The following is a 19,934-nucleotide window of genomic DNA, read 5'->3' as shown; positions in this document are numbered from 1 at the left end:
CTCAGTTTGGTTGCACAAATTACATTTTGTGCAGCCCAAGCTAAGTTTTGAGGTAGGCAAAAATTTTGACACCCAAAATTGAACCCCAGAATTTTTGGACATTCAGATTTGGAGGCTGTCTCTGAAATTTGGTCCTTACCCTTTTTTAGCAGAGTATATTGTTGTTTTCAAATTAAGATATAGACACAGGAGAGAGTTATCTTTGGGTCAGAGATGATAAAATGATCTGGAAATGGACAAAAATAATTTATTTATAACTGAATACATTATTTATAATTGATCTTTGCTGCTGGGTGAATACTCACAAAAAATGAAATGGGGGAAGAAAATGGGGAAGGCAGGGGAGGGAGGGACAGAGATGATATTAGCAGGCATAGGGAGTTAGGCATCCTGAAGCAATCCAGAGCTACTTTCCACGGTGCTGCTATCTCCCATGGGAAACATGGACAAAGAAATGAATTGGTTCCTGTTTCCAATCTGAACTTTAATTTTATATATATGTGTGTGTGTGTATAAAATATTTGGTATTTGATATTATATAATACAACATAACAAGGGTGACCAAACTTACTAGCGCTCCAAGCCGCATCTGACAATCTTCAGAAGTTTGAGAGCCAGGGCATTCCTGCCAAGGGCCAGAGCTCAGAGCGTCAGCCCCGCAGGAGGTTCCTGACGGGGCTTGGGGCTTTAGCCCAGCTCCTGCTGAAGCCCCGAAACCCCCCTCTCCACTAGGCAAAAGCCCTTACCCCACCATCTTGCTGCAGGGCAGAGGTCCTGAGCCTCCCACTCCAGTCTGATAGGTGGAGAATGCAGTGGAGGGGACTCCGCGAGCCGCATTTTAATGGTAAAAGAGCCTCATGTGGCTAGCGAGCCACAGTTTGGCCACCCCTGCAATGTAAAGTATTCATATGTATATACATTGTGTGTGTGTGTGTATAAAATAATATTTTTTGTCCATTTGCAGATCATTGTATCATCTCTGATCCAGAGATAACTCTCTCCTGTGTCTATAACTTAATTTGAAAACAAATATGTACACAGTAGACCTGCAGAATTACAGACAACCTCGGGAACGGAGGTTGCTCATAACTCTGAATAAAGCACAGTTCGGACTCCAGATCCAGCAGCTGAGATGCCAGGCCATGTGTCAGCAACAGCTGAGCTGCTCCTTACTCAGCCCTGGCATGAGTCTGCAAGCTTTTCCCCCTCCCGGCAGCGGGGGGGTGTGTGCGCGTGCGTGCGCTGGCCGCCCCGGTGTCTTGCTTTAAGTGGCTGCCCCGCGCGTGAGGGTGGGGTTGGGGAGAGGCAGCCCAGAGGTGCCTACCTTTAAGATGCAGTACAGGCACAGTACAGTATTTGCCTTTTTTTGGCGATCTCTGCTGCTGTCTGATTGGTTACTTCCCGTTTCTCTTGGTGTCTGGTAGACCGGTGAGTCTGTAACTCTGGTGTTCATATCTTTTGAGTGTGTGTGTGTTTACATAAATGTAAAATGAGGGGGAATATACAGACACACCCATATGTATTTTGTGTGTGTGAGTGTGAGAGAGAAAGTCAGACAGCCCTTTTGGGCTTTCTTTTCTGACCTCCTCCCACCAAGTGGAGCACCTCGAGAACATCTGGGCAGCGAAGAGGACTCCTGAGGTGGTTGTCCCATAGACCTTAGGGAGAACATCTGACTCAGGGGGAGAGTTCTGGGTGGAGGAAGAGCTAGGAGGCAAACAGACTGGCTTACTGGTTGGAAATACTAGTATTGCAGGGGAGGAAGCATCTGGGCCTTGCAGAACCCAAGTGCAGTCACTTAGGGCTTCATTCACATAATGGAACCTGGAAATTTCAGTGGAAATACTGACTTGCAGTACCATGACATGTAATGAGATCTTGCAGGAGAAAGGCTCAAACGAAGGGGGCATAGGTATATGTGCCATAGCCATATTTTCTGCTGCCCCATTTTGAGAAAAAGCTGTGCCATAACATCATTTGTGGTGGGTTGGACATTAACCAGTCGCACCACTCTATTCCCTCCCCCACTTAAAAATAAAACCATAGGGAATATTACTGAGACTGTTTTTCTGCTAAGCTTTCCCACACACTTACCCACTGACTTTTTATGTATTTTAAATCAGCAGTATCTGGGGTTATTTAAACTGTGGTAAATTGCACACTGTATGTATTAAAACAAAATCTTGTTCACATGACCTTTTATTTAATATATAATATGTATATAGAAGAACTCCTTTCAGCACAAACTGCAGGTGGCCTGGGACACCAGCTGCACTTTATTTCTGGAAAGATTTACAATACCAACACCATTTGTTAGCCTGTTTATACAATGAGTTAGAATTTGCGCTGTTACCCTGTTATAGACATGGTTGCGTTCACTCCTGATGCTTTGAATGTCCTTATGACACCCAGAGTTATCGGCTATCTCTGTCATTTGGGGTTTGATGAAGCCATATTTGGAAAGAATAAACTAATAGACTGCATTAGTAAATGTAGATAACTTGAGATAATTGCTAAGTGATGTAATAACCTTTGCTGGCTGAAAAGGATGCCTGGTAAAAACCTGAGCCATAGACTTAACAGTTGTCACAATGAAGTGCAATGGAGTGTTAGGCACATTGCTTTAACCAAGGGAGTTTATTTTAAAATTTATTTTGTGGAAAACATGCAATACAGTACATTCCACCCCCACACTCTTGCTCTGCTTTATACTGGCCAAGTATCAAGCAAGGCCATAGTTTTATTTATTCAAAACAAAGGGATATACATGGGACCATGAACAACAATACAAAGGATCCTTCTGCAGGGTCCTGTAAGAGGATCTGTAGCATTCCAGACACCTCTGCTATGGCACGGCCCCGTCTGGTACAGGAATGGCCTGTTGCCTTGTGGCAGTGCGATAAAAACTAAAATGTCACTGCTCTATTGATTTTATTTTCAGTGGAGAAAACATCTCTACATATTAGGACTCGGTGCTTCAAGACCATTCCATTCACCTGGCGTCTTATTATAAAACAGTCTCTCTCTCTCTGTGCAATAATTTGATTTTAAATACGAAGTGCAGGCAATGGGAAATAAGAGAATCATTGAAATGTGGGGCTGAAAGGGACCTTGAGAGGTCATCTAGTCCATCCCCATGCTGTGAGGCATGACCAAGTAAACCTAGACCATCCCTGACAGTGATGGTGGATTCCACAACCTCCCTTAGAAACCTATTCCAGTATTTAACTGTCCTTATGGTTAGAAAGCGTTTTCCTAAATCTCCCTTTCTGCAGATTAAGCCATTGCTTCTTGTCCTGTCTAATTAGATATAGAGAACAATTGAACCCCATTGTCTTTATAACAACCCTTATCATATTAGAAGACTGTTATTGGGTCCTCCTTCTGTCATTGTTTTTCAAGACTAATGTCCAGTTTTTTTAACCTTTCCTCATAGGTCAGATTTTCTAAACCTTTCATCGTTTTTGTTGCTCTCTTCTGGACTGTCTCCAATTTATCCACATCTTTCTTAAAGTGTGGTGCCCAGAACTAGAGAAAGTACTCCAGCTGAGGCCTCACCAGTGCTGAATAGAGTGAGACAGTTACCTCCCATGGCATAGATGAGACACTCCTGTTAATGCACCCTAGAAAGATATTAGCCTTTTTTTCAACCTGATCACGTTGTTGGCTCATATTCCATTTTTGATCCACTGTAGCCCCCACATTCTTTTCAGCAGTACTACCACCTTGCCAGTTATTACCCATTTTGTATTTGTGCATTTGATTTCTTTTTTCTTCCCACATGTAGTAGTTTGCACTTGTCTTTATTGAATTTCATCTTGTTGATTTCAGACCAATTCTCCAATGTATTAAGGTCCTTTTGAATTCTAATCCTGTCCTCCAAAATGCTTGCTACCCCTCCCAGGTTGGTGTTCAGATTTTTGTAAGCATACTCTCCACTCCATTATCCAAGTCATTAATGAAAATGATTAATACTGCTGGACCCAAGATAGACCCCTGCGGGCCCCGCTGGGTATGTCCTCCCATCTTGACAGCAAACCATTGATAACTACTATTTCAGTACAGTCTTTTAACCTGTTGTAAGTTATTTCAGAATTATGTATAGTAATTTCATCTGGACCATATTTCCCTAGTTTGCTTATGAGTCACGTGGGACTGTGTCAAAAGCCTTACTAAAATCAAGATAAATCATGTTTACAGCTTCCCCTCCATCCACTAGGCCCACTAACCCTGTCAAAGAAGGAAATGAGGTTGATTTGGCATGATTTGTTTTTGACACATCTGTGTTGGTTATTACTTATCACCCTATTATCCTCTAGGTACTTACAAATGGATTGTTTAATAATTTGTTCCAGTATCTTTCTATGTATTGAAATTAGGCTGACTGATTTATAATCCCTAGGGTTCTCTTTGTTCCTCTTTTAAAGGTAGGATGTTTGTCCTCAGGGCTGGCTCTAGATTTTTTGCTGCCCCAAGCAAAATATTTTTTGGCCGCCTCCCCTCTTTTTTGGCTTTTACACGTTTGCACTTTGCAATGGTTGTTTGTTTGTTTGTTTGTTTGTTTTTGACTGTTTCAAATAAAAAAAATGAAAACAGAGAATTTGTAGTTAGTGAAATATAATTTCCTACTAGTGTACTCATTTAATTTTAACAAAATCACAATTACAAACAATTTGGGTTCAACTGTACACTGTAATGAAAAACGTTAATGTCTTCCAATGCGCCCGGTTTCTCATAAATTGAAATAATTTATATGAACTGAATTTTTCTGGTTTTTATACTTGCCTAGTCTTTTAATAATTCAGTGAAATCTAATTTTTTTGCATTGGTACTTTCAGCTGAAATTAATGCAAGTCCTGACAAACAATTTTGAGACATGGTGGACCTCAAATAATTTTTTAGTAATTTCAGTTTTGAGAAACTGCGCTCACCAGAAGCCACTGATACTGGTAACGTTAAAAGAATGCATAATGCTATAGCAGTGTTTGGAGTCAGGTGCTTGGGGCTGTACATCCCGTCTAAGCCCAATCTCAGACCCGGCCTCACCCCCGCAGAGGGACAGTAACTGACGGAGTGGCTGGGGGGTGGGTCAGCCGCGGGGAGGGGGGCGGACCAGGGGCACATGCCCAGCGCCGAGCTGCCTGGGACAGCGGGTCCCTTACTGGCCGCGGGTCCTGCCCCAATCTCAGGCTCTGCTCTGGCTCCTCTGCCACTTGTGACACATGCGGCAGGGGCGGGCAGGGGGAGAGGAGCCGCATTACCCCGCTCCCCCGGCGGCGGGGGGCCAGGGCAGGGACTCATTGGTTGACTGAGCAGGGCCGGGGAAAAAAAAAGGATGGCCGGAATGCCGCCCTTGGAAATGTGCCACCCCAAACACATGCTTGCTTTGCTGGTGCCTAGAGCCGGTCCTGCTTGTCCTCCTCCAATCCTCTGAAACTGCACCTGTTATCCATGAGTTCCTGAAGATTATTGCCAATGGATAACAATTATTTTGGAGAGACTCAAGTTCATTTGTGATTTTGGGTTCACATGCATTTTCCCTGCTCCCCACAACCATATTTTTCTCCTCAACAATCCATGAGACTTCTGTGCTTACCTTATGAAGTTTTTTGGATCTCTCCCAGTAATGTCTTTGAGTGGATCACTTCAGGAGTCACTGGGTGGCCATGGCTTCCTACTGTATCATCATAGAAGATATTTGCTTTCTCCAATCTTGCCAAGGCTCCTCTAGGGACAGTGGAAGACTTGCTTCCTGTCCAGCTTTTGTCTTGTGAGGACATGGGGTTAGGACTGTCTGAACAGTGTTAGCAGTATTGAGTGGACACTTGGCCCAATCAGGAACCCTGGCTATTTCCAGGTTAGGGTTACAGTCTCATGGAGATATATGTATCATAGAGTAGCCCCACAGCTGCTCCATCATATTCTGAATTATGCTAAGGGCTGAGGAGGACCCCAGTCAGCCCCAGAATATGAGAAGGTGCATAAGTGGCTTACCTTTTTGTCCTCTTTCTTCCTCTTCTGTTCCAGCACTGACTGTAGGTTGGCCAGAACGGATAGACAGGACTACTTGACTGTCAGACCTCTTGTCTGTCAAGTTGAACTGATTCTGTCTGTGTATAGGATTCCTACCCCATTGGGTCTGTTTGGTGTAAGAGCTGGACCAGTGCCAGATAGGTTGGATGCCCACACTAACGCCACAGAGATGAAGAGGTGGATGCAGAATAACTGGCAGAATAGGAGTGTGGATGGGACTACACTATGTTCTAACCAAAGTTACCAAACTTTGCTAAAGTCCAAGTCGTTCCAGGACTTCATCACATGAAGTCACACGAGTTTCATAACATGACAGTCATGATTTGGTTGTGTCTACACAGGCAAGATGCAAGGAGCTAGATTTGGAAAACCATTAATGCACTGTGATTAAAGAGACAGAAGATAGGTTACATACCACAGTTAGTATAACTATCATTTAAATCAGCTTCTCTACCAGATGACTGGAGGATAGCTAATGTAAAGCCAATTTTTAAAAAGGCTCCAGAGGCGATCCTGACATTACAGGCTGGTAAACCTAACTTCAGTACCAGGCAGATTGGTTGAAAATATAGTAAAGAACAGAATTGTCAGACACATAGATAAACATTATTTGTTGGGGAAGAGTTAACATGATTTTTGCAAAGGGAAGTCATGCCTCACCAATCTACTAGAATTCTTTGAGGGGGTCAAGAAGCATGTGGATAAGGGTGATCCAGTGGGTATAGTGTACTTAGTTTTTAAGAGAGCCTTTGACAAGGTCCCTCACCAAAGGCTCTTAAGCAAAGTAAGCTGTGATGGGATAAGAGGAAAGGTCCTCTCATGGATCAGTAACTGGTTAAAAGATAGGAAACAAAGGGTAGGAATAAATGGTCAGTTTTCAGAATGGAGGTGGTAAATAGTGGCATCCCCCAGGGGTCTGTACTGGGACCAGTCCTAATCAACATATTTGTAAATGATCTGAAAAAAAGGGTAAAAAGTGAGGTGGCAAAAGTTGCAGATGATACAAAACTACTCAAGATAGTTAAGTCCAAAGCAGACTGCGAAGAGTTACAAAGGGATCTCACAAAACTAGGTGACTGGGCAACAAAATGGCAGATGAAATTCAATGTAGATAAATGCAAAGTAATGCATATTGGAAAACATAATCCCAACTATACATACAAAATGAAAGGGTATGCATTAGCTGTTACCACTCAAGAAAGAGATCTTGGAGTCATTGTGAATAGTTCTCTGAAAACATCCACTCAATGTGCAGCAGCTGTCAAAAAAGCGAACAGAATGTTGAGAATCATTAGGAAAGAGATAATAAGACAGAAAATATCATATTGCCTCTACATAAATTCATGGTACACCCACATCTTGAATACTGTGTGCAGATGTGGTTGCCCCATCTCAAAAAAGGTATGTTGGAATGGGAAAAGGTACAGAGAAGGGCAACAAAAATTATTAAGGGTATGGAACAGCTTCCATATGAGGAGAGATTAATAAGACTGGGACTTTTCAGCTTGGAAAAGAAATGATTCAGAGAAGGTATGATAGATGTCTATAAAATCATGATGGGTGTGGAGAAAGTAAATAAGGAAGTGTTATTTACTCTTTCTCATAAGACAAGAATTAGGGGTCACCCAATGAAATTAATAGGCAGCAGGTTCAAAACAAACAAAAGGAAGTATTTCTTCACACAACACATAGTCAATTTGTGGAACTCTTTGCCAGAGGATGTTGTGAAGGCCAAGATTATAACAGGGTTCAGAAAAGAACTAGACACATTCATGAAGGATAGTCCATCAATGGCTATTAGCCAGGATGGGCAGGGATGGTGTCGCTAGCCTCTATTTGCCAGAAGCTGTGAATAGGCGACAGGGGATGGATCACTTGATGATTACCTGTTCTGTTCATTCCCTCTGGGGCACCTGGCATTGGCCACTGTCAGAAGACAGGATACTGGGCCAGATGGACCATTGTTCTGACCCAGTATGGCCATTCTTATGTTTTGTTATATAGTCCCCAATAATTTGGCTGCGTAGCTGAGCCAATAATGTCCTGCACTTCGTTATACTTGTAAAGTTTTCTTGGATTATGTAGTGATATCTAAACTGTTCTCTCTTTGTATTAGTCAGGCATATCATGGCTGCATAGCCTTTTGTTAGAGCTCAATTTTTTAGAAGTTTTGTACGGATTCTTCAGGAGCTGGGAATGATCAAAAATGCATTTTCATTCATCTAGTGGATTACTTTGTTTAGAAAGGGGGCTAGAAAAAAGTTAGATATGCTTTGAGGATTTTCAGTGGGAAAGTGTAATGTGTATGAATTCTTGTCGTTTATTTACAAATGAGAGGACCTGAAGAACTGTTCTTATTACAGCATGTGCCTAATAGCTCAGCATCACTGGGAATTTAGAGTTTAGCAAATTAGTTTTTATTTTTAGCCTCAATACTGTTTGACATAAAATCCTTCTTTTTTATCTCCTCTGTATTCAGTCTGCAAGTTCTTTTTCCCCAGCAGGTTCTTAAAATGTCATGAAAATTCATAAAGTGAAATGGGGTTTAGTATAGTACAAACTTGGTTGTGTAACTTAATGCTCTTGGGTATGCTTTTTATGGATGCCAAGCTTGAAGAATCATGCTGCTTCTGCCGACTTTAGATTAGATATATTTTGCTTCTCTCTTCTCTTTTCTTTCTTTTGGGGAAAACACTCCCCTGGATATTGGGATGCAGTATGGCTGTTCTGTGCTGGCTGCTGGCAGGCTCTGCCAAAAAATGTGGTATAGCCAGACATGAAAGGATCACGCCAGGAAAAGAAGAATTTTCTGGTGGCATAGAACCAGCGTAGTGATTCCTACACCACCCCCATTTCCTGCTGCTGGCATAGCAGAGGATGGTTGGGGGGGAGGGATAGCTCAGTGATTTGAGCATTGGCCTGCTAAACCCAGGGTTGTGAGTTCAATCCTTGAGGGGGCCATTTAGGGATCTGGGGCAAAAATTGGGGATTGGTCCTGCTTTGAGCAGGGGGTTGGACTAGATGACCTCCTGAGGTCCCTTCCAACCCTGATATTCTATGATTCAACACCCCACTGACTCCTGGCTACCATGTTGGCACTCTATTAAATTTAACACAATAGCACATAGAAGTCCCAACTGCTATCAGAATCCCATTGTATTGGACACTGTTCAATACACAGACAATCCCTGCCCTGAAGAGCTTGCACTCTACATAGATAGAGAAAAGGTGGGAGAAAGATGAGGAGCCAAGGCACAGAGTAATGACTTATCCAAGGTCACACAGGAAATCTGTGGCAGTTGAACACAAATCTCCAGTGCCTGAGTTTACCCACAAAGCCATTTTCCCTTGCAACTACCATCGGCTGGTGTAACTTACACCTGAGAATGGACCAGTGCCTGGCTTAGAATCAGGCGAGCAGACAGGCCACCTTTGCACACACAGCTGCTGGGCTGGGCAGGGCTGCGTGCTGCTTGGCTGCAGCCAAGGATCTGACAGATTTAATACATCCACTGAAAAGGACTATGGCTGGAATTTCCAAAGGAGCCTAAGTGTGTTAGACACTCAGCTAACAATAATCATCAATGGGGTTTGTGTGCCTAACTCCCTTAGGCTCCTTTGAGAATACCAGTCTGCAGTGATTTTTTTTTAAGGCTGGAATGAACTAAATTTGGAAAACCATTAATGCACTGTGGTTAAAGAGACAGAAGATACCTCTCAATATTTCAATATATGCTTTTGTCCTTTACAAAAATATTAAAATGTTCCTAGGAGACAAATTTGGAAAAGACCCTGATCCTGTGAGTTGCAAACCTCTTTGCCCATGTGGCACAGTCTGTTGGATCGAGACCATACTGGTGTTAGGTCATACACAAGGCTACGATTTAGTCATGGAGGTCGCGGAAGTCATGGAATCCATGCCTTCCAGTGACTTCCGTGACTTCAGCCTGCAGAGGTCGGGAGCTGTCGTGTACCCCCGCCACTTCTGGTGGACCCACAGCTCCTGGCCCCTGCAGGCAGCGGGGGCACCACACAGCTTCCAGGCACCGTGGGGGAACCCAGCAGCTCCCAGCCCTTGCGGCTGGTGGGAGACTCCCAGAGCTGCGGGCAGCAGGGGCCCCCACAGCTCCAAGCCGTGGGCAGTGGGGGACCCTGGAGCTCCAACACCCAACCTGCAGTGTGGGCTCCTGGAACTCCTAGTTGCCCCGCAGCTGCCCTGCTGCAGGCTGTGTGGGGACCCACAAATCCCCATTTTGGCACAGATATTTTTAGTAAAACTGACGGACAGGTCACGGCTTCCATTAATTTTTCTTTTTTATCCATGACCTGTCCGTGACTTTTACTAAAAATATCGGTGACAAAATCGTAGCCTTCGTCATAGAGCCTCTCCTTGCCAGAGCAGGATTGTTCCATGTAGTACCCTTACTCCTCAGATTTTATTAAGTATAGTTTTAAATCAATCTGTCGCACAGTCTTAATAAGGTGCATGGAAGTGAATGTGATGTAATATTAGAATTGGTTTGAAATAATATAGTGGTGTATATAAATGTGTAATGTAAACATTTGGCTTGAATGATATATTAATGTAACATTCTTACTTTTGTTGGCACAATGATGTCAATAAAATATTAAGGTGCGTATAGGGAGAGTGCGGGAAGCATGTCTAAAAAGACTTGCCATCCTCCCAGCAAATGTTTTTGCTTATTTAACTAGGGCCTGATTCTACCACACTAAAGCACGTTGAAGTCAGTGGTACTCCCTTCATTCTTACTTGTGCTGAGTGTTGACTTCAAGGAGGTTATGTGTGGATTGGAAGAACCCAGTCGTGTGAACTGGGAGAGAAGATACAAAGGGACATCCTGCAAATCTAAGATATGACCTGCCACAGGCTGTCCCTTAAACTCTGCCTCAGTTTCCCCATCCATAAAATAAGAGTAATCATACTTAGTTACCTCGCAAGAGTGTTGTGGTGATCCATTAATCATGGCTGTTTTGAAGATGAAAAGTTCACATTTTTGCTAAGTTCCTTAGTCAAAAGGAGCATATAAAACAGGGCAACCTAGAATTAGCCAATGAAATTAGTTACTGATTTCTCTCACTGGCTTTCATGATAAATGGCTGAATCTGAAATCCACTGAAATATTTTTTTTGACAACACAAACAGGCTTCACAGAATCACCAGTGCTCTAGAGCGCTGGTGGGCAACCTGCGGCCCGTGGGCTGCACGTGGCCCATCAGGATAATCCACTGGCAGGCCACGAGACAGTCTTTACATTGACCATCCACCGGCATGGCCACCCGCAGCTCCCAGTGGTCGCGGTTTGCCGTTCCCAGCCAATGGGAGTCGCGGGAAGTGGCGGCCAGCACTTCTTTTTTTTTTTTTTCTTTCTTTCTTTTTTAGCTGTGCTAAAGCAGTCCCTTCTTACAACAGCCTTGCAGGGCCAGGGCATTGTTTGAGACTGAAATTATCTTAGGCCTGGTCTACTCTGGGGCCGGGGGGGATCGATATAAGTTAAGCAACTTCAGCTACGTGAATAAAGTAGCTGAGTCGACGTACTTACATCTACTTACCGTGGTGTCTTCACTGCGGTAATTCGACAGCTGACGCTCTCCTGTTGATAGTCTAGTCTCTCCTAGACTAGACGCGATAAATTGACCCCCGCTGGATCAATCGCTGCCCGTTGTTCCAGCGGGTAATGTAGACAAGCCCTAAGACTCTGATCTCCTCTGACAGGTTCCTTTGTCATACCTGAGGCCACTGGCAGCTGTGAGATCCCTGAGACCCTCGTGCTTCTGCCTTACCGTTCCCCTAAACTCATTGTCTGTTTCCTTGGGCAAGTGTGAATAGTCACATTCCCTTTTGCTTTCTGCACTTTCAGGCTTATGGCCATGGAAAAATATAAAGAACTCAGTAGAAGCGGGTAGGGAGTTGTCAAGATAATGCCCTTTCCCCCTTTAATATCTTTGGTGGCAGATCAAGAACCCTTTAAATGCAGTACCATGAACAGGACTTGTCATTTGTTTAAGTGGTTTCCCAATATTCGAATTAAAAGTTAAATTAAAATTCTTGGTGGATTATAGATTGTATCCATGACAACAAATTCCCTTTCCCCCCTTCCCTTTCAGAACTGTCTTTTACCACAGAAATAAGTGAGCCACTGAACAGTTTTTACTAATATGCTAGGTAATAAATACATTAAATCAAAAGTAAAAGGTCATTGGTATTTAAAGACTGAAAATCTGTTTGCGTTTTATGCTCTGTGTCTTCTGTGAGAAAGTAGAAATCTCTTGTCTGTGCCAGTCAGTGAGGCTTTTGTTTGACTGTATTAGAGGGAATATTGCTAGCCTAAAAGAACTGGAGGATAATTACTAGCAGGAGTTTCATGTAGTGTATACCTGTAATAGTTAAAGACATGGCTGCTTAAACTTATTCTGACAATTGCAGCAGCACTGGAGGAGCTATCTGAATTATTCATTTTGCCACGAGAAAACATGCCACTTGTTTTTGCTTCAGAACTCAATGCCCGACCTTATTTAAAGTACACTTTTATGGGGGAGGTTTTAAGTGAATTGTGCTGTGTCAGGACTTCTGCTGTAATTGCCAACGAAAGCAGATTCTTAAAGAAAATACTTAGGGTTTCTAAAAGAAGGGGAAAATTGATTTTTCACATGAGCTGCTTTTTGTAGGGAGAAGTTTAATGAAATTCAGCTTTCTTTCATAAATAATGCAGCACTTGCATTTGATTATGTGAAGCCTAGAGGAATTTCTGCCTAATCAGATACATAGCAAGAGGGATGTTGCCTGCAGACTGTTACCATTACCGATGATGTACGTGCAGGTGGAGGGGTCCATCCAGATGGAAAGCTCTGTGTCATAAAAGAAGCTATAGGACAACATGTAAATTTGAACAGTTGACTCTCAGCATCTCAAACTGCCACAGCTATTTATAAAACAAAGTCTGTGTTCTGTGCACTGTTGTTACTACTACTGGAGTGCTTAGAGGCCCCAACTGAGAGTGAGACCCCATTGCTGTACAAACACATGGGACGAGAATGCCCCTGCCATAAAGAACTTTATGTTCTAAACAAGACAGACTGACAAAGGGGGACACTGGGCTACATTTTGAAAATCTTCTTTTTAAAAATATGCAAAATTGGCAGGTGTCTCAGTTTAATTAATAATAATCATAATAATTAATAATAAAAACCTAGAACCCTTTTGTACATGCAAATGATCTGCAAACTTTGTGGGACTGTTTTTAGAGGCCTTGAATCGATTAAGCCATGAGGTGTAACCTGAGTGCAAGCTTACAGTGTTCTCTCAAGTCTAGCCAAGGACTATGTTCTAATCTCTCATTTACCTCCCTGACGTTGATACTGAAAACACTGGAGTTCGTGCACAGAAGGCAGATGGAATAAGACCATGATCCCCTTAGGGCCGGACTGTGTCCCTTCCTGCCCCCTTATTGCATTGAGTAGCATCTTACTCCTTGATTTCAATAGCACTACTTGCAGAATACAGTATTCAACATAACTAAGAGTGGCAGGATCAGACCCTTTCTCATGAACCCATTGAACACCATGTCATCTCACTACACGTTGGTTTTTCTCTGCTGCTATCTCTTCTCCTAATGCTTGTTTGGATGTGGTGTGTGCGACTGCTCTGGTTTTCTATTGGTGGTAAAATTACAAATGGCTTCGACAAAAGTGCTCTAAATTTAGGACCAAATCCTCAGCTGGTATAAATTGGTAAAGCTCCGTTGACTTTAATGGGGCTAAATCAATTCACACTGGCTCAGGAGCTGGTCCTTAGGGTATATTATTTTTTGTAAAGGGCCACATGACCATAAGTAAATCTAAAGCACATGAAGTACAGCCTAGTACAGCTGGAAGAAGTGACTGCATACTGTAATTTACTTCATTTGATGGCAGAGGCTTTAATGCGAGTTCACGTCCTTTATTTATGGAGCCGCTGGTAGGAGTTACACAGTTGAAGGATGAAACCAGCTCTGTATTTTCAACTTGAGTTTTCATTCCCTTCTAAATTTGCCCAGAAAATTCCCTTGGGACTAAAATTTCATGTGAACACTCCTAGGCCAGAGGAGAATTTATTTCTGGAAGTTTGAGGGGAAAAACACTAGTTAAAGGGCTGTAAAATGTTAATGTATTTCAGACTTTTCCAATAAGTGTCTTAAGTCTTTGGTCCACTTAAACACAACATGGTGTCAGGTGTTAAAACCATCTCCTGCTTTGTGAGCACTGACTATAAAGTAATGCACAGGTTTGTTTTGAAGCAGAAATAGAAAAAAAAATTGACCTAGAAAGTCCCTGAACTTTTTTCCAATGAAATCAATGGCAAAATTCCCATGGACACCTATGGAAACAAAACTGAGCTCTAAGATGTCTGTCGGTCTGTCTGTTTGGTGGCTACATTGAACCTTATCCCAGAGTCCCATGTATGGAGTGGCAGCATAGCTGTGCCATCCCTGAAGCAGCCCAAGAAAGCTGCTGAGACTTGATTCATCCCTGTTGCCCTATAGTTCTTGGGATGAGGAGTTTCCTACAGCATGTACCATCTTGTGTCCATTCAGTTCTGCTGTCTAGTGCATTTGGGGGATTGACTCAGGGCTTCACTCATTTCCCCCGCAGCCCCCAGTCCCTGCCCACCTGCTCATGGGGTGGAAGTAGCAGTTCGGTGGAGCCTGCCCTTCCTTCCACACCTAAAGGGGGACTACAGGCTGGTTGTACGGGGAGATGATGGGCTTCCATGCCCCAGTGCAGCTATGTTAGGGTCAGCCGCAATTTGTAACTTCATTTGTAACTCATTGTTTATATGCTAGAAGACCCATTAGGGAAAAAGCGCACTGAATGAGAGGTAAATAATTGTACAGTTGGTGAATGGTGGTGCCGATGGACTATTTAGATGTGCAAGATAAGGGCTTATACATCCACGAACTGTCAAGTAAACTTTCACAACTGAGTAGTTGCAGCAACCAAAGTCTCTCATGGATGAACACGAGGAATGTTGGCAGAATATTTAGCCATCAGTTGTAGTACAGTGGCAGTTAAATAACAGACTATGTTTTTAAAATGTATATGGTTGCATCCAGGAAATACTGAGAGATCAGTTACACAGCTATTAGTACCTGTACATTAGGGATTGTGGTGTAGGAATAAAATGATTTTGAGACATTGGATCATGCATATTTGTAGAAAGTTACCTATGTTTTCCACCAGAACTGCATCACTAGTTGTCTGAGTTCCCTCATACCTTTCCAGGTCCTCCCACAAACAGGCCTCTTGCCAGAATTGTTCATATGCCACAGACCCAGAAAGAGACTGGTGTAAAACTAGAATATAAAATCAGTGACAAAATACAAACATTTTCCTGGTACTTAAGAAAAGAAAATCCCCAGGCTGTCATTCATGACATCATGAGAAAACATGGGGTGAAAAATAGGGAAATTACCAGATAAAGTCAGTGTTCTGTTTAACGGAGGCACTTATGTGGCCCCCATTATTATGGTATCTGAGCACCTCCATCTTTAATGTATTTATCTTCACAGCACTCCTGTGAAGTTGGAGAGTAGTATTACCCCTATTTTACAGATGGGGAACTGAGTCACAAAGAGACTAACCACAGCGCCCACGGTCATGTTGGAAGTCTGTGGTGGAACTTAGAATTCGAGCTGGGTCCCAAACCAGCATCCTCACCATTGGACCGTCCTTCCTCCTTAGGGTTCATAACAGGGTTACCATATGTCCGGGTTTTCCCCGGTACGATCTCTTTTTTGGTTCTCTGATCTCCATCCAGGCTGATTTTTGAAATATGAACAAATGTCCGTGATTTTGAGCTGGGCGGCTGGAGAGCCGTGTCTGTTGGCCGGCCACCCAGCTCTGAAGGCAGCACCACTGCCAGCAGCAGCAGCAGCAATGCAGAAGTAAGGGTGGCCTGGTGTGGTGTTGCTGTACCTTCCCCTTTTCCACTCACCCTCCATCTGGCAGCGTTCTCTATTTCAGAACTTGAAATATGAAAACCCTGGCTCATAAAAGACACCCCACCAGCAAAATCAGTTCTGAAAGAGCTACAGAGAGCAGGGCTGGAGAAGCAGCTGTGCAGTGTTTAAATTAAACTTCAGTTTATCTGGATTAAAGCTCCCAAATCAGATTCTTATGAATTCAGGCAAGAAGGTGACAGGAGGTAGGCAGAAAAAGCAGTCAGAGGTGAGAGGCTAAAGAGAGAGGGGAAAAACTATCTGGGAGCACCATGCCCAGCACAATAAGGCCCTGAAGTTGATTGAGGCCTCTGGGTGTTACTGTAATGTGTTTATTTCATAATAATAATAATAATAATAAACTTACACCTTCACTATCTTCTCTCTTTAGGAACCCGCATTTCATTTCTCACTTTTTAGGGAAACAAACCAAAATACTGACTTAGGAGCCCAATTTCAATTGAAAGTTGAGATTGGTGTTGGACCACAAAATGCTGTGAATTCAGTAAAATTTCACAACAGATGAATTTGGCATGTTGTGCAATGTTATTGCAACACAGAAAGGCTGAGTTAAGGCTCTATTTTGAACTGCTGATTTTTTACCATTCAGTTTATATATTAACTAGACGTTAAGGAGAATTCATACTCACAGACAAAAGTGTATTTCCAAAGTTTGATCATTTTGTTTTATCTGGATAATGTTCTTCTACAGCTGATTTTGTAAGTGGGAAATGACTCGAATGAAATGTTTTGTTTTGAAATTGAGATCGTCCCTGAGTTTTATTTCAACTTTTATTGGTGAAAATGGAAAAATGTTAGAAAGGAGGGTTTTTTTGGTTTTCGGTGGAAACAAATGGAAAAAAAAAACAGAAATGAATGTTCCTCATGAAAATTTCCATTTTGACGGAAAAAATGTCAAAAAAAATGCAAATGAAAAATTTTGACCAACTATAACCACTCTGTCTTTTGCTAGGAGGACAAGCTATATAATAAACATCCTCCTTCACCCCAGCTGCCGGGAGAGCTGTAAAAATAGGTCTTATTTGCATTTTTCTCTGGAGGCTGAGCACATTTTCCCTCCATCCTTTCTTTAGAACGACTATCTTGCACATGGTGTCTTTGCTCCAAGACTCCCAACTCTTTCTCAGCTGCTGCAGGGGAGGAGAAATACGTCAGCATTGATCAGAAGTTTATTTCACTTACAGAAAGGAGAATAACTGCAGTAGCCTCGTCTGGTATTGGGAAAAGAGAGTATTAAAGCTGATAGCTTTGTTTGGCAGTATCTGAATTACTATGATTTGAAATGTCCCCTTTCCCAGATTGTACCCTCGTCATGCGAGTGCCCTGAACAACCTCGGCACGTTGACCAAAGACTTGGTGGAAGCAAAGGAATACTACAGAAGAGCTCTTCAGTTAAACCCACAGCATAATCGCGCTCTCTTCAATCTTGGAAATCTGCTCAAGTAAGTTTAACAGTGAGGTCTAACAGCTTCGATAAAATTAAAATACTCCCCCCTCCTTGCCCTACTGCCCTGTTACAGCAGCAGATTGTCTACTCAGTGGTAATGAAGAGTGATGTTAAGCTCTCACCAGGACCTCTTTGGGTTTTAGGGCAGAGGTGCTGGTTGTTTTTTGGTTCTGATGTGCTATTTGTTACTTTTTTGCTAGCTGCGAGTTTACTTTTTGGGAAGACACACCACTTTGGCTCAGACAATCTTGCAAAGAAGCTAGCCAAAGAAAGAAAGTTAGCAACATTAGGCCAGATCCTTAGCTCCATTAAGATGCCTTTCCACCAGCCTGCTGGCCTGCAGGTGCTCAAAACCAAGTGCCTCCATCCATAGGCAGGGATCCTCTGGTGACACAGAGGGACATTAGTGATATGTATGTCACTCCGTTCCCCCACTCCCATCCTTGTGGTCAGCAAGTTGTGGGGCTCATGACTGGCGAGAGGGGGCATGGTTAGGACGTCGGCTGCTGGGGCAGCTCAGTAGGGCTATCAGCTGCTTGTACAACTTAATACAGCCCTTAGGCTGCTCTAAATTGCACCAGGGAACTGGGGATCCAAAATCAAGGGAGCGAAGTTGGCTTAAGGCCACCTGCTGAGTTGCACCAAATGCTCCTCAGCTCAGAGTCTGGCCCCTTGTTATTTTTTACATTCGATCATAGGCTAGGAACAAAGAGGACAACACTAAAAATCTTTTGCTAATATAGTAATATCAGTTAATGGTTCGACTCCTTTCTAACAGCATTTCTGTGCCAGCAGACGCTCTCGTGTAGCTGTTGTTTATGCTAGTAGAAAAGTGCTTTTGTCAGTATAGCTTGTGGCACGTGGGGAACCGGTATAAGCTATTATTTAGTATAAATAATATAATAGTAATATTTAGTATAAATAATATAATAGTATAAACTATTATAAAGCATTGGTTTTTCCCCCATGTAAGCTGCATCTGCAGTACGAGGGTTTGCCTGTATAGCTATGCCAGCAACCCTTTTCTAGTGTAGACCTGGCCTTAGTATTGGGTTGGTTACAAAACAACATTATCTTACCACAATGTATTTTAGCTGTACTGTTCTAAATGTTGCTTTGAATAAGGCTCCGTATCAAAGGTAACAAAAGGCTACAGTACTTAAATTCTGCCTTGTACCGGCTACACATTATTGGTGACGGAGAATTCACCATGATAACCTTACCCTGGGGCGGGGGGGCAACCTGAGTCTGAGAAGGAGCCAGAATTTACCAATGTACATTGCCAAAGAGCCACAGTAATATGTCAGCAGCCCCCCCATCTGCTCCCCCAGGTCCCGGCGCCTCCTGCCCACCGGCAGTCCCGCTGATCAACGCCTCCCCCTCCCGATCAGCTGTTTTGTGGCGTGCAGGAAGCTTTGCGGGGGAGGAGCGAGGGCATGGCAGGCTCAGGGGAGGGGGTGGGAAGGGGTGGAGTGGGGGCAGGGCCTGTGGCAGAGCCAGGGGTTGAGCAGTGAGCACCCCCCGGCACGTTGGAAAGTTGGCGCCCGTAGCTCCAGCCCCGGAGTCGGTGCCTATACAAGGAGCCGCATGTTAACTTCTGAGGAGCCGCATGTGGCTCCGGAGCCACAGGTTGGCCACCCCTGACCTTACCAGTCAGTACTACTGGTTTGGACTAATATGTGAAGAACAAGGCATTCCTGAGAAATAAAAGAGTAGGTCAATATTGTATAGAACCATTGAAAACACAAATTTGATCCAAAAGGCAAAAAGAGTTCTTGCATTATTCATTACAGTTGGCTGAAGTGCTCCTGAACTTCTCTGATCCCCAGTTGGTGAGGACCATTCCGAAACATCCTAACATAGAGAAGTGCAGATCAGCCTCTAAGATCAAGGGGGTGCATAAAGCCACATTTGCCCCCCACCCTCAAATGCCCTAAGTCAGCCCATTATCTCCTATATCCTGACCAAGTTCTAACATGGGTAATTACATTCTTTCTGTTGTGGTTCATGTCCCCTCTTAAAAACCATTGCACAATGAGGCTGTTAAACAGGCTCTGTGTTCCATCCCAAAGGCAGCTGCTTTAAAGCAGTGGCTGTGTGAGTTCTGTAAGTGTTTTTGAATCCTTCAGGTTAAGAAGCGCTAAAAAAAAACAATTATTACTAAGACCACAGCTTTAGAGCTATTGCAACCTGTAATAAAGTTGAACTTAGATACACAGCCTGATTCTCTGTTGCCTTGCACGAAGTATAGACCTCTGAACCTGCGCAAAATGCATACAAAACTCTGCCACTGGTGTAATGGAGAACTCCGATTTGATAACATTTTCTGCCCACTTTGCACAGGCATAAATGACTACACCAGGGAAAATCAGTGGAGAACCAGGCCTGCAGTATTTAAAACATATCCGTTAATAGTCTTATTTACACTAGGACATTGG

The 19,934-nt window shown here is 43.2% G+C and overlaps 1 protein-coding gene across 1 annotated transcript in view; it reads left to right on the top strand.

The window, feature by feature from the left end:
- TMTC1 (transmembrane O-mannosyltransferase targeting cadherins 1) overlaps positions 1-19,934 on the top strand; it is a 175,791-nt gene that overhangs the window by 131,909 nt on the left and 23,948 nt on the right. The window contains exon 12 of the mRNA XM_084647478.1: positions 17,348-17,491. Within this exon, the coding sequence (XP_084503604.1) occupies positions 17,348-17,491 (144 nt within the window). The remainder of the gene's footprint in view (positions 1-17,347; positions 17,492-19,934) is intronic.

The sequence above is a fragment of the Lepidochelys olivacea genome (assembly GCF_965140295.1).
Source record: "Lepidochelys olivacea isolate rLepOli2 genome assembly, chromosome: 1".
In the NCBI taxonomy this organism is placed as follows: domain Eukaryota; kingdom Metazoa; phylum Chordata; order Testudines; family Cheloniidae; genus Lepidochelys; species Lepidochelys olivacea.
The sequence above is the reverse complement of the archived record's forward strand: the minus strand, read 5'-3'. Positions and strand labels throughout refer to the sequence as shown.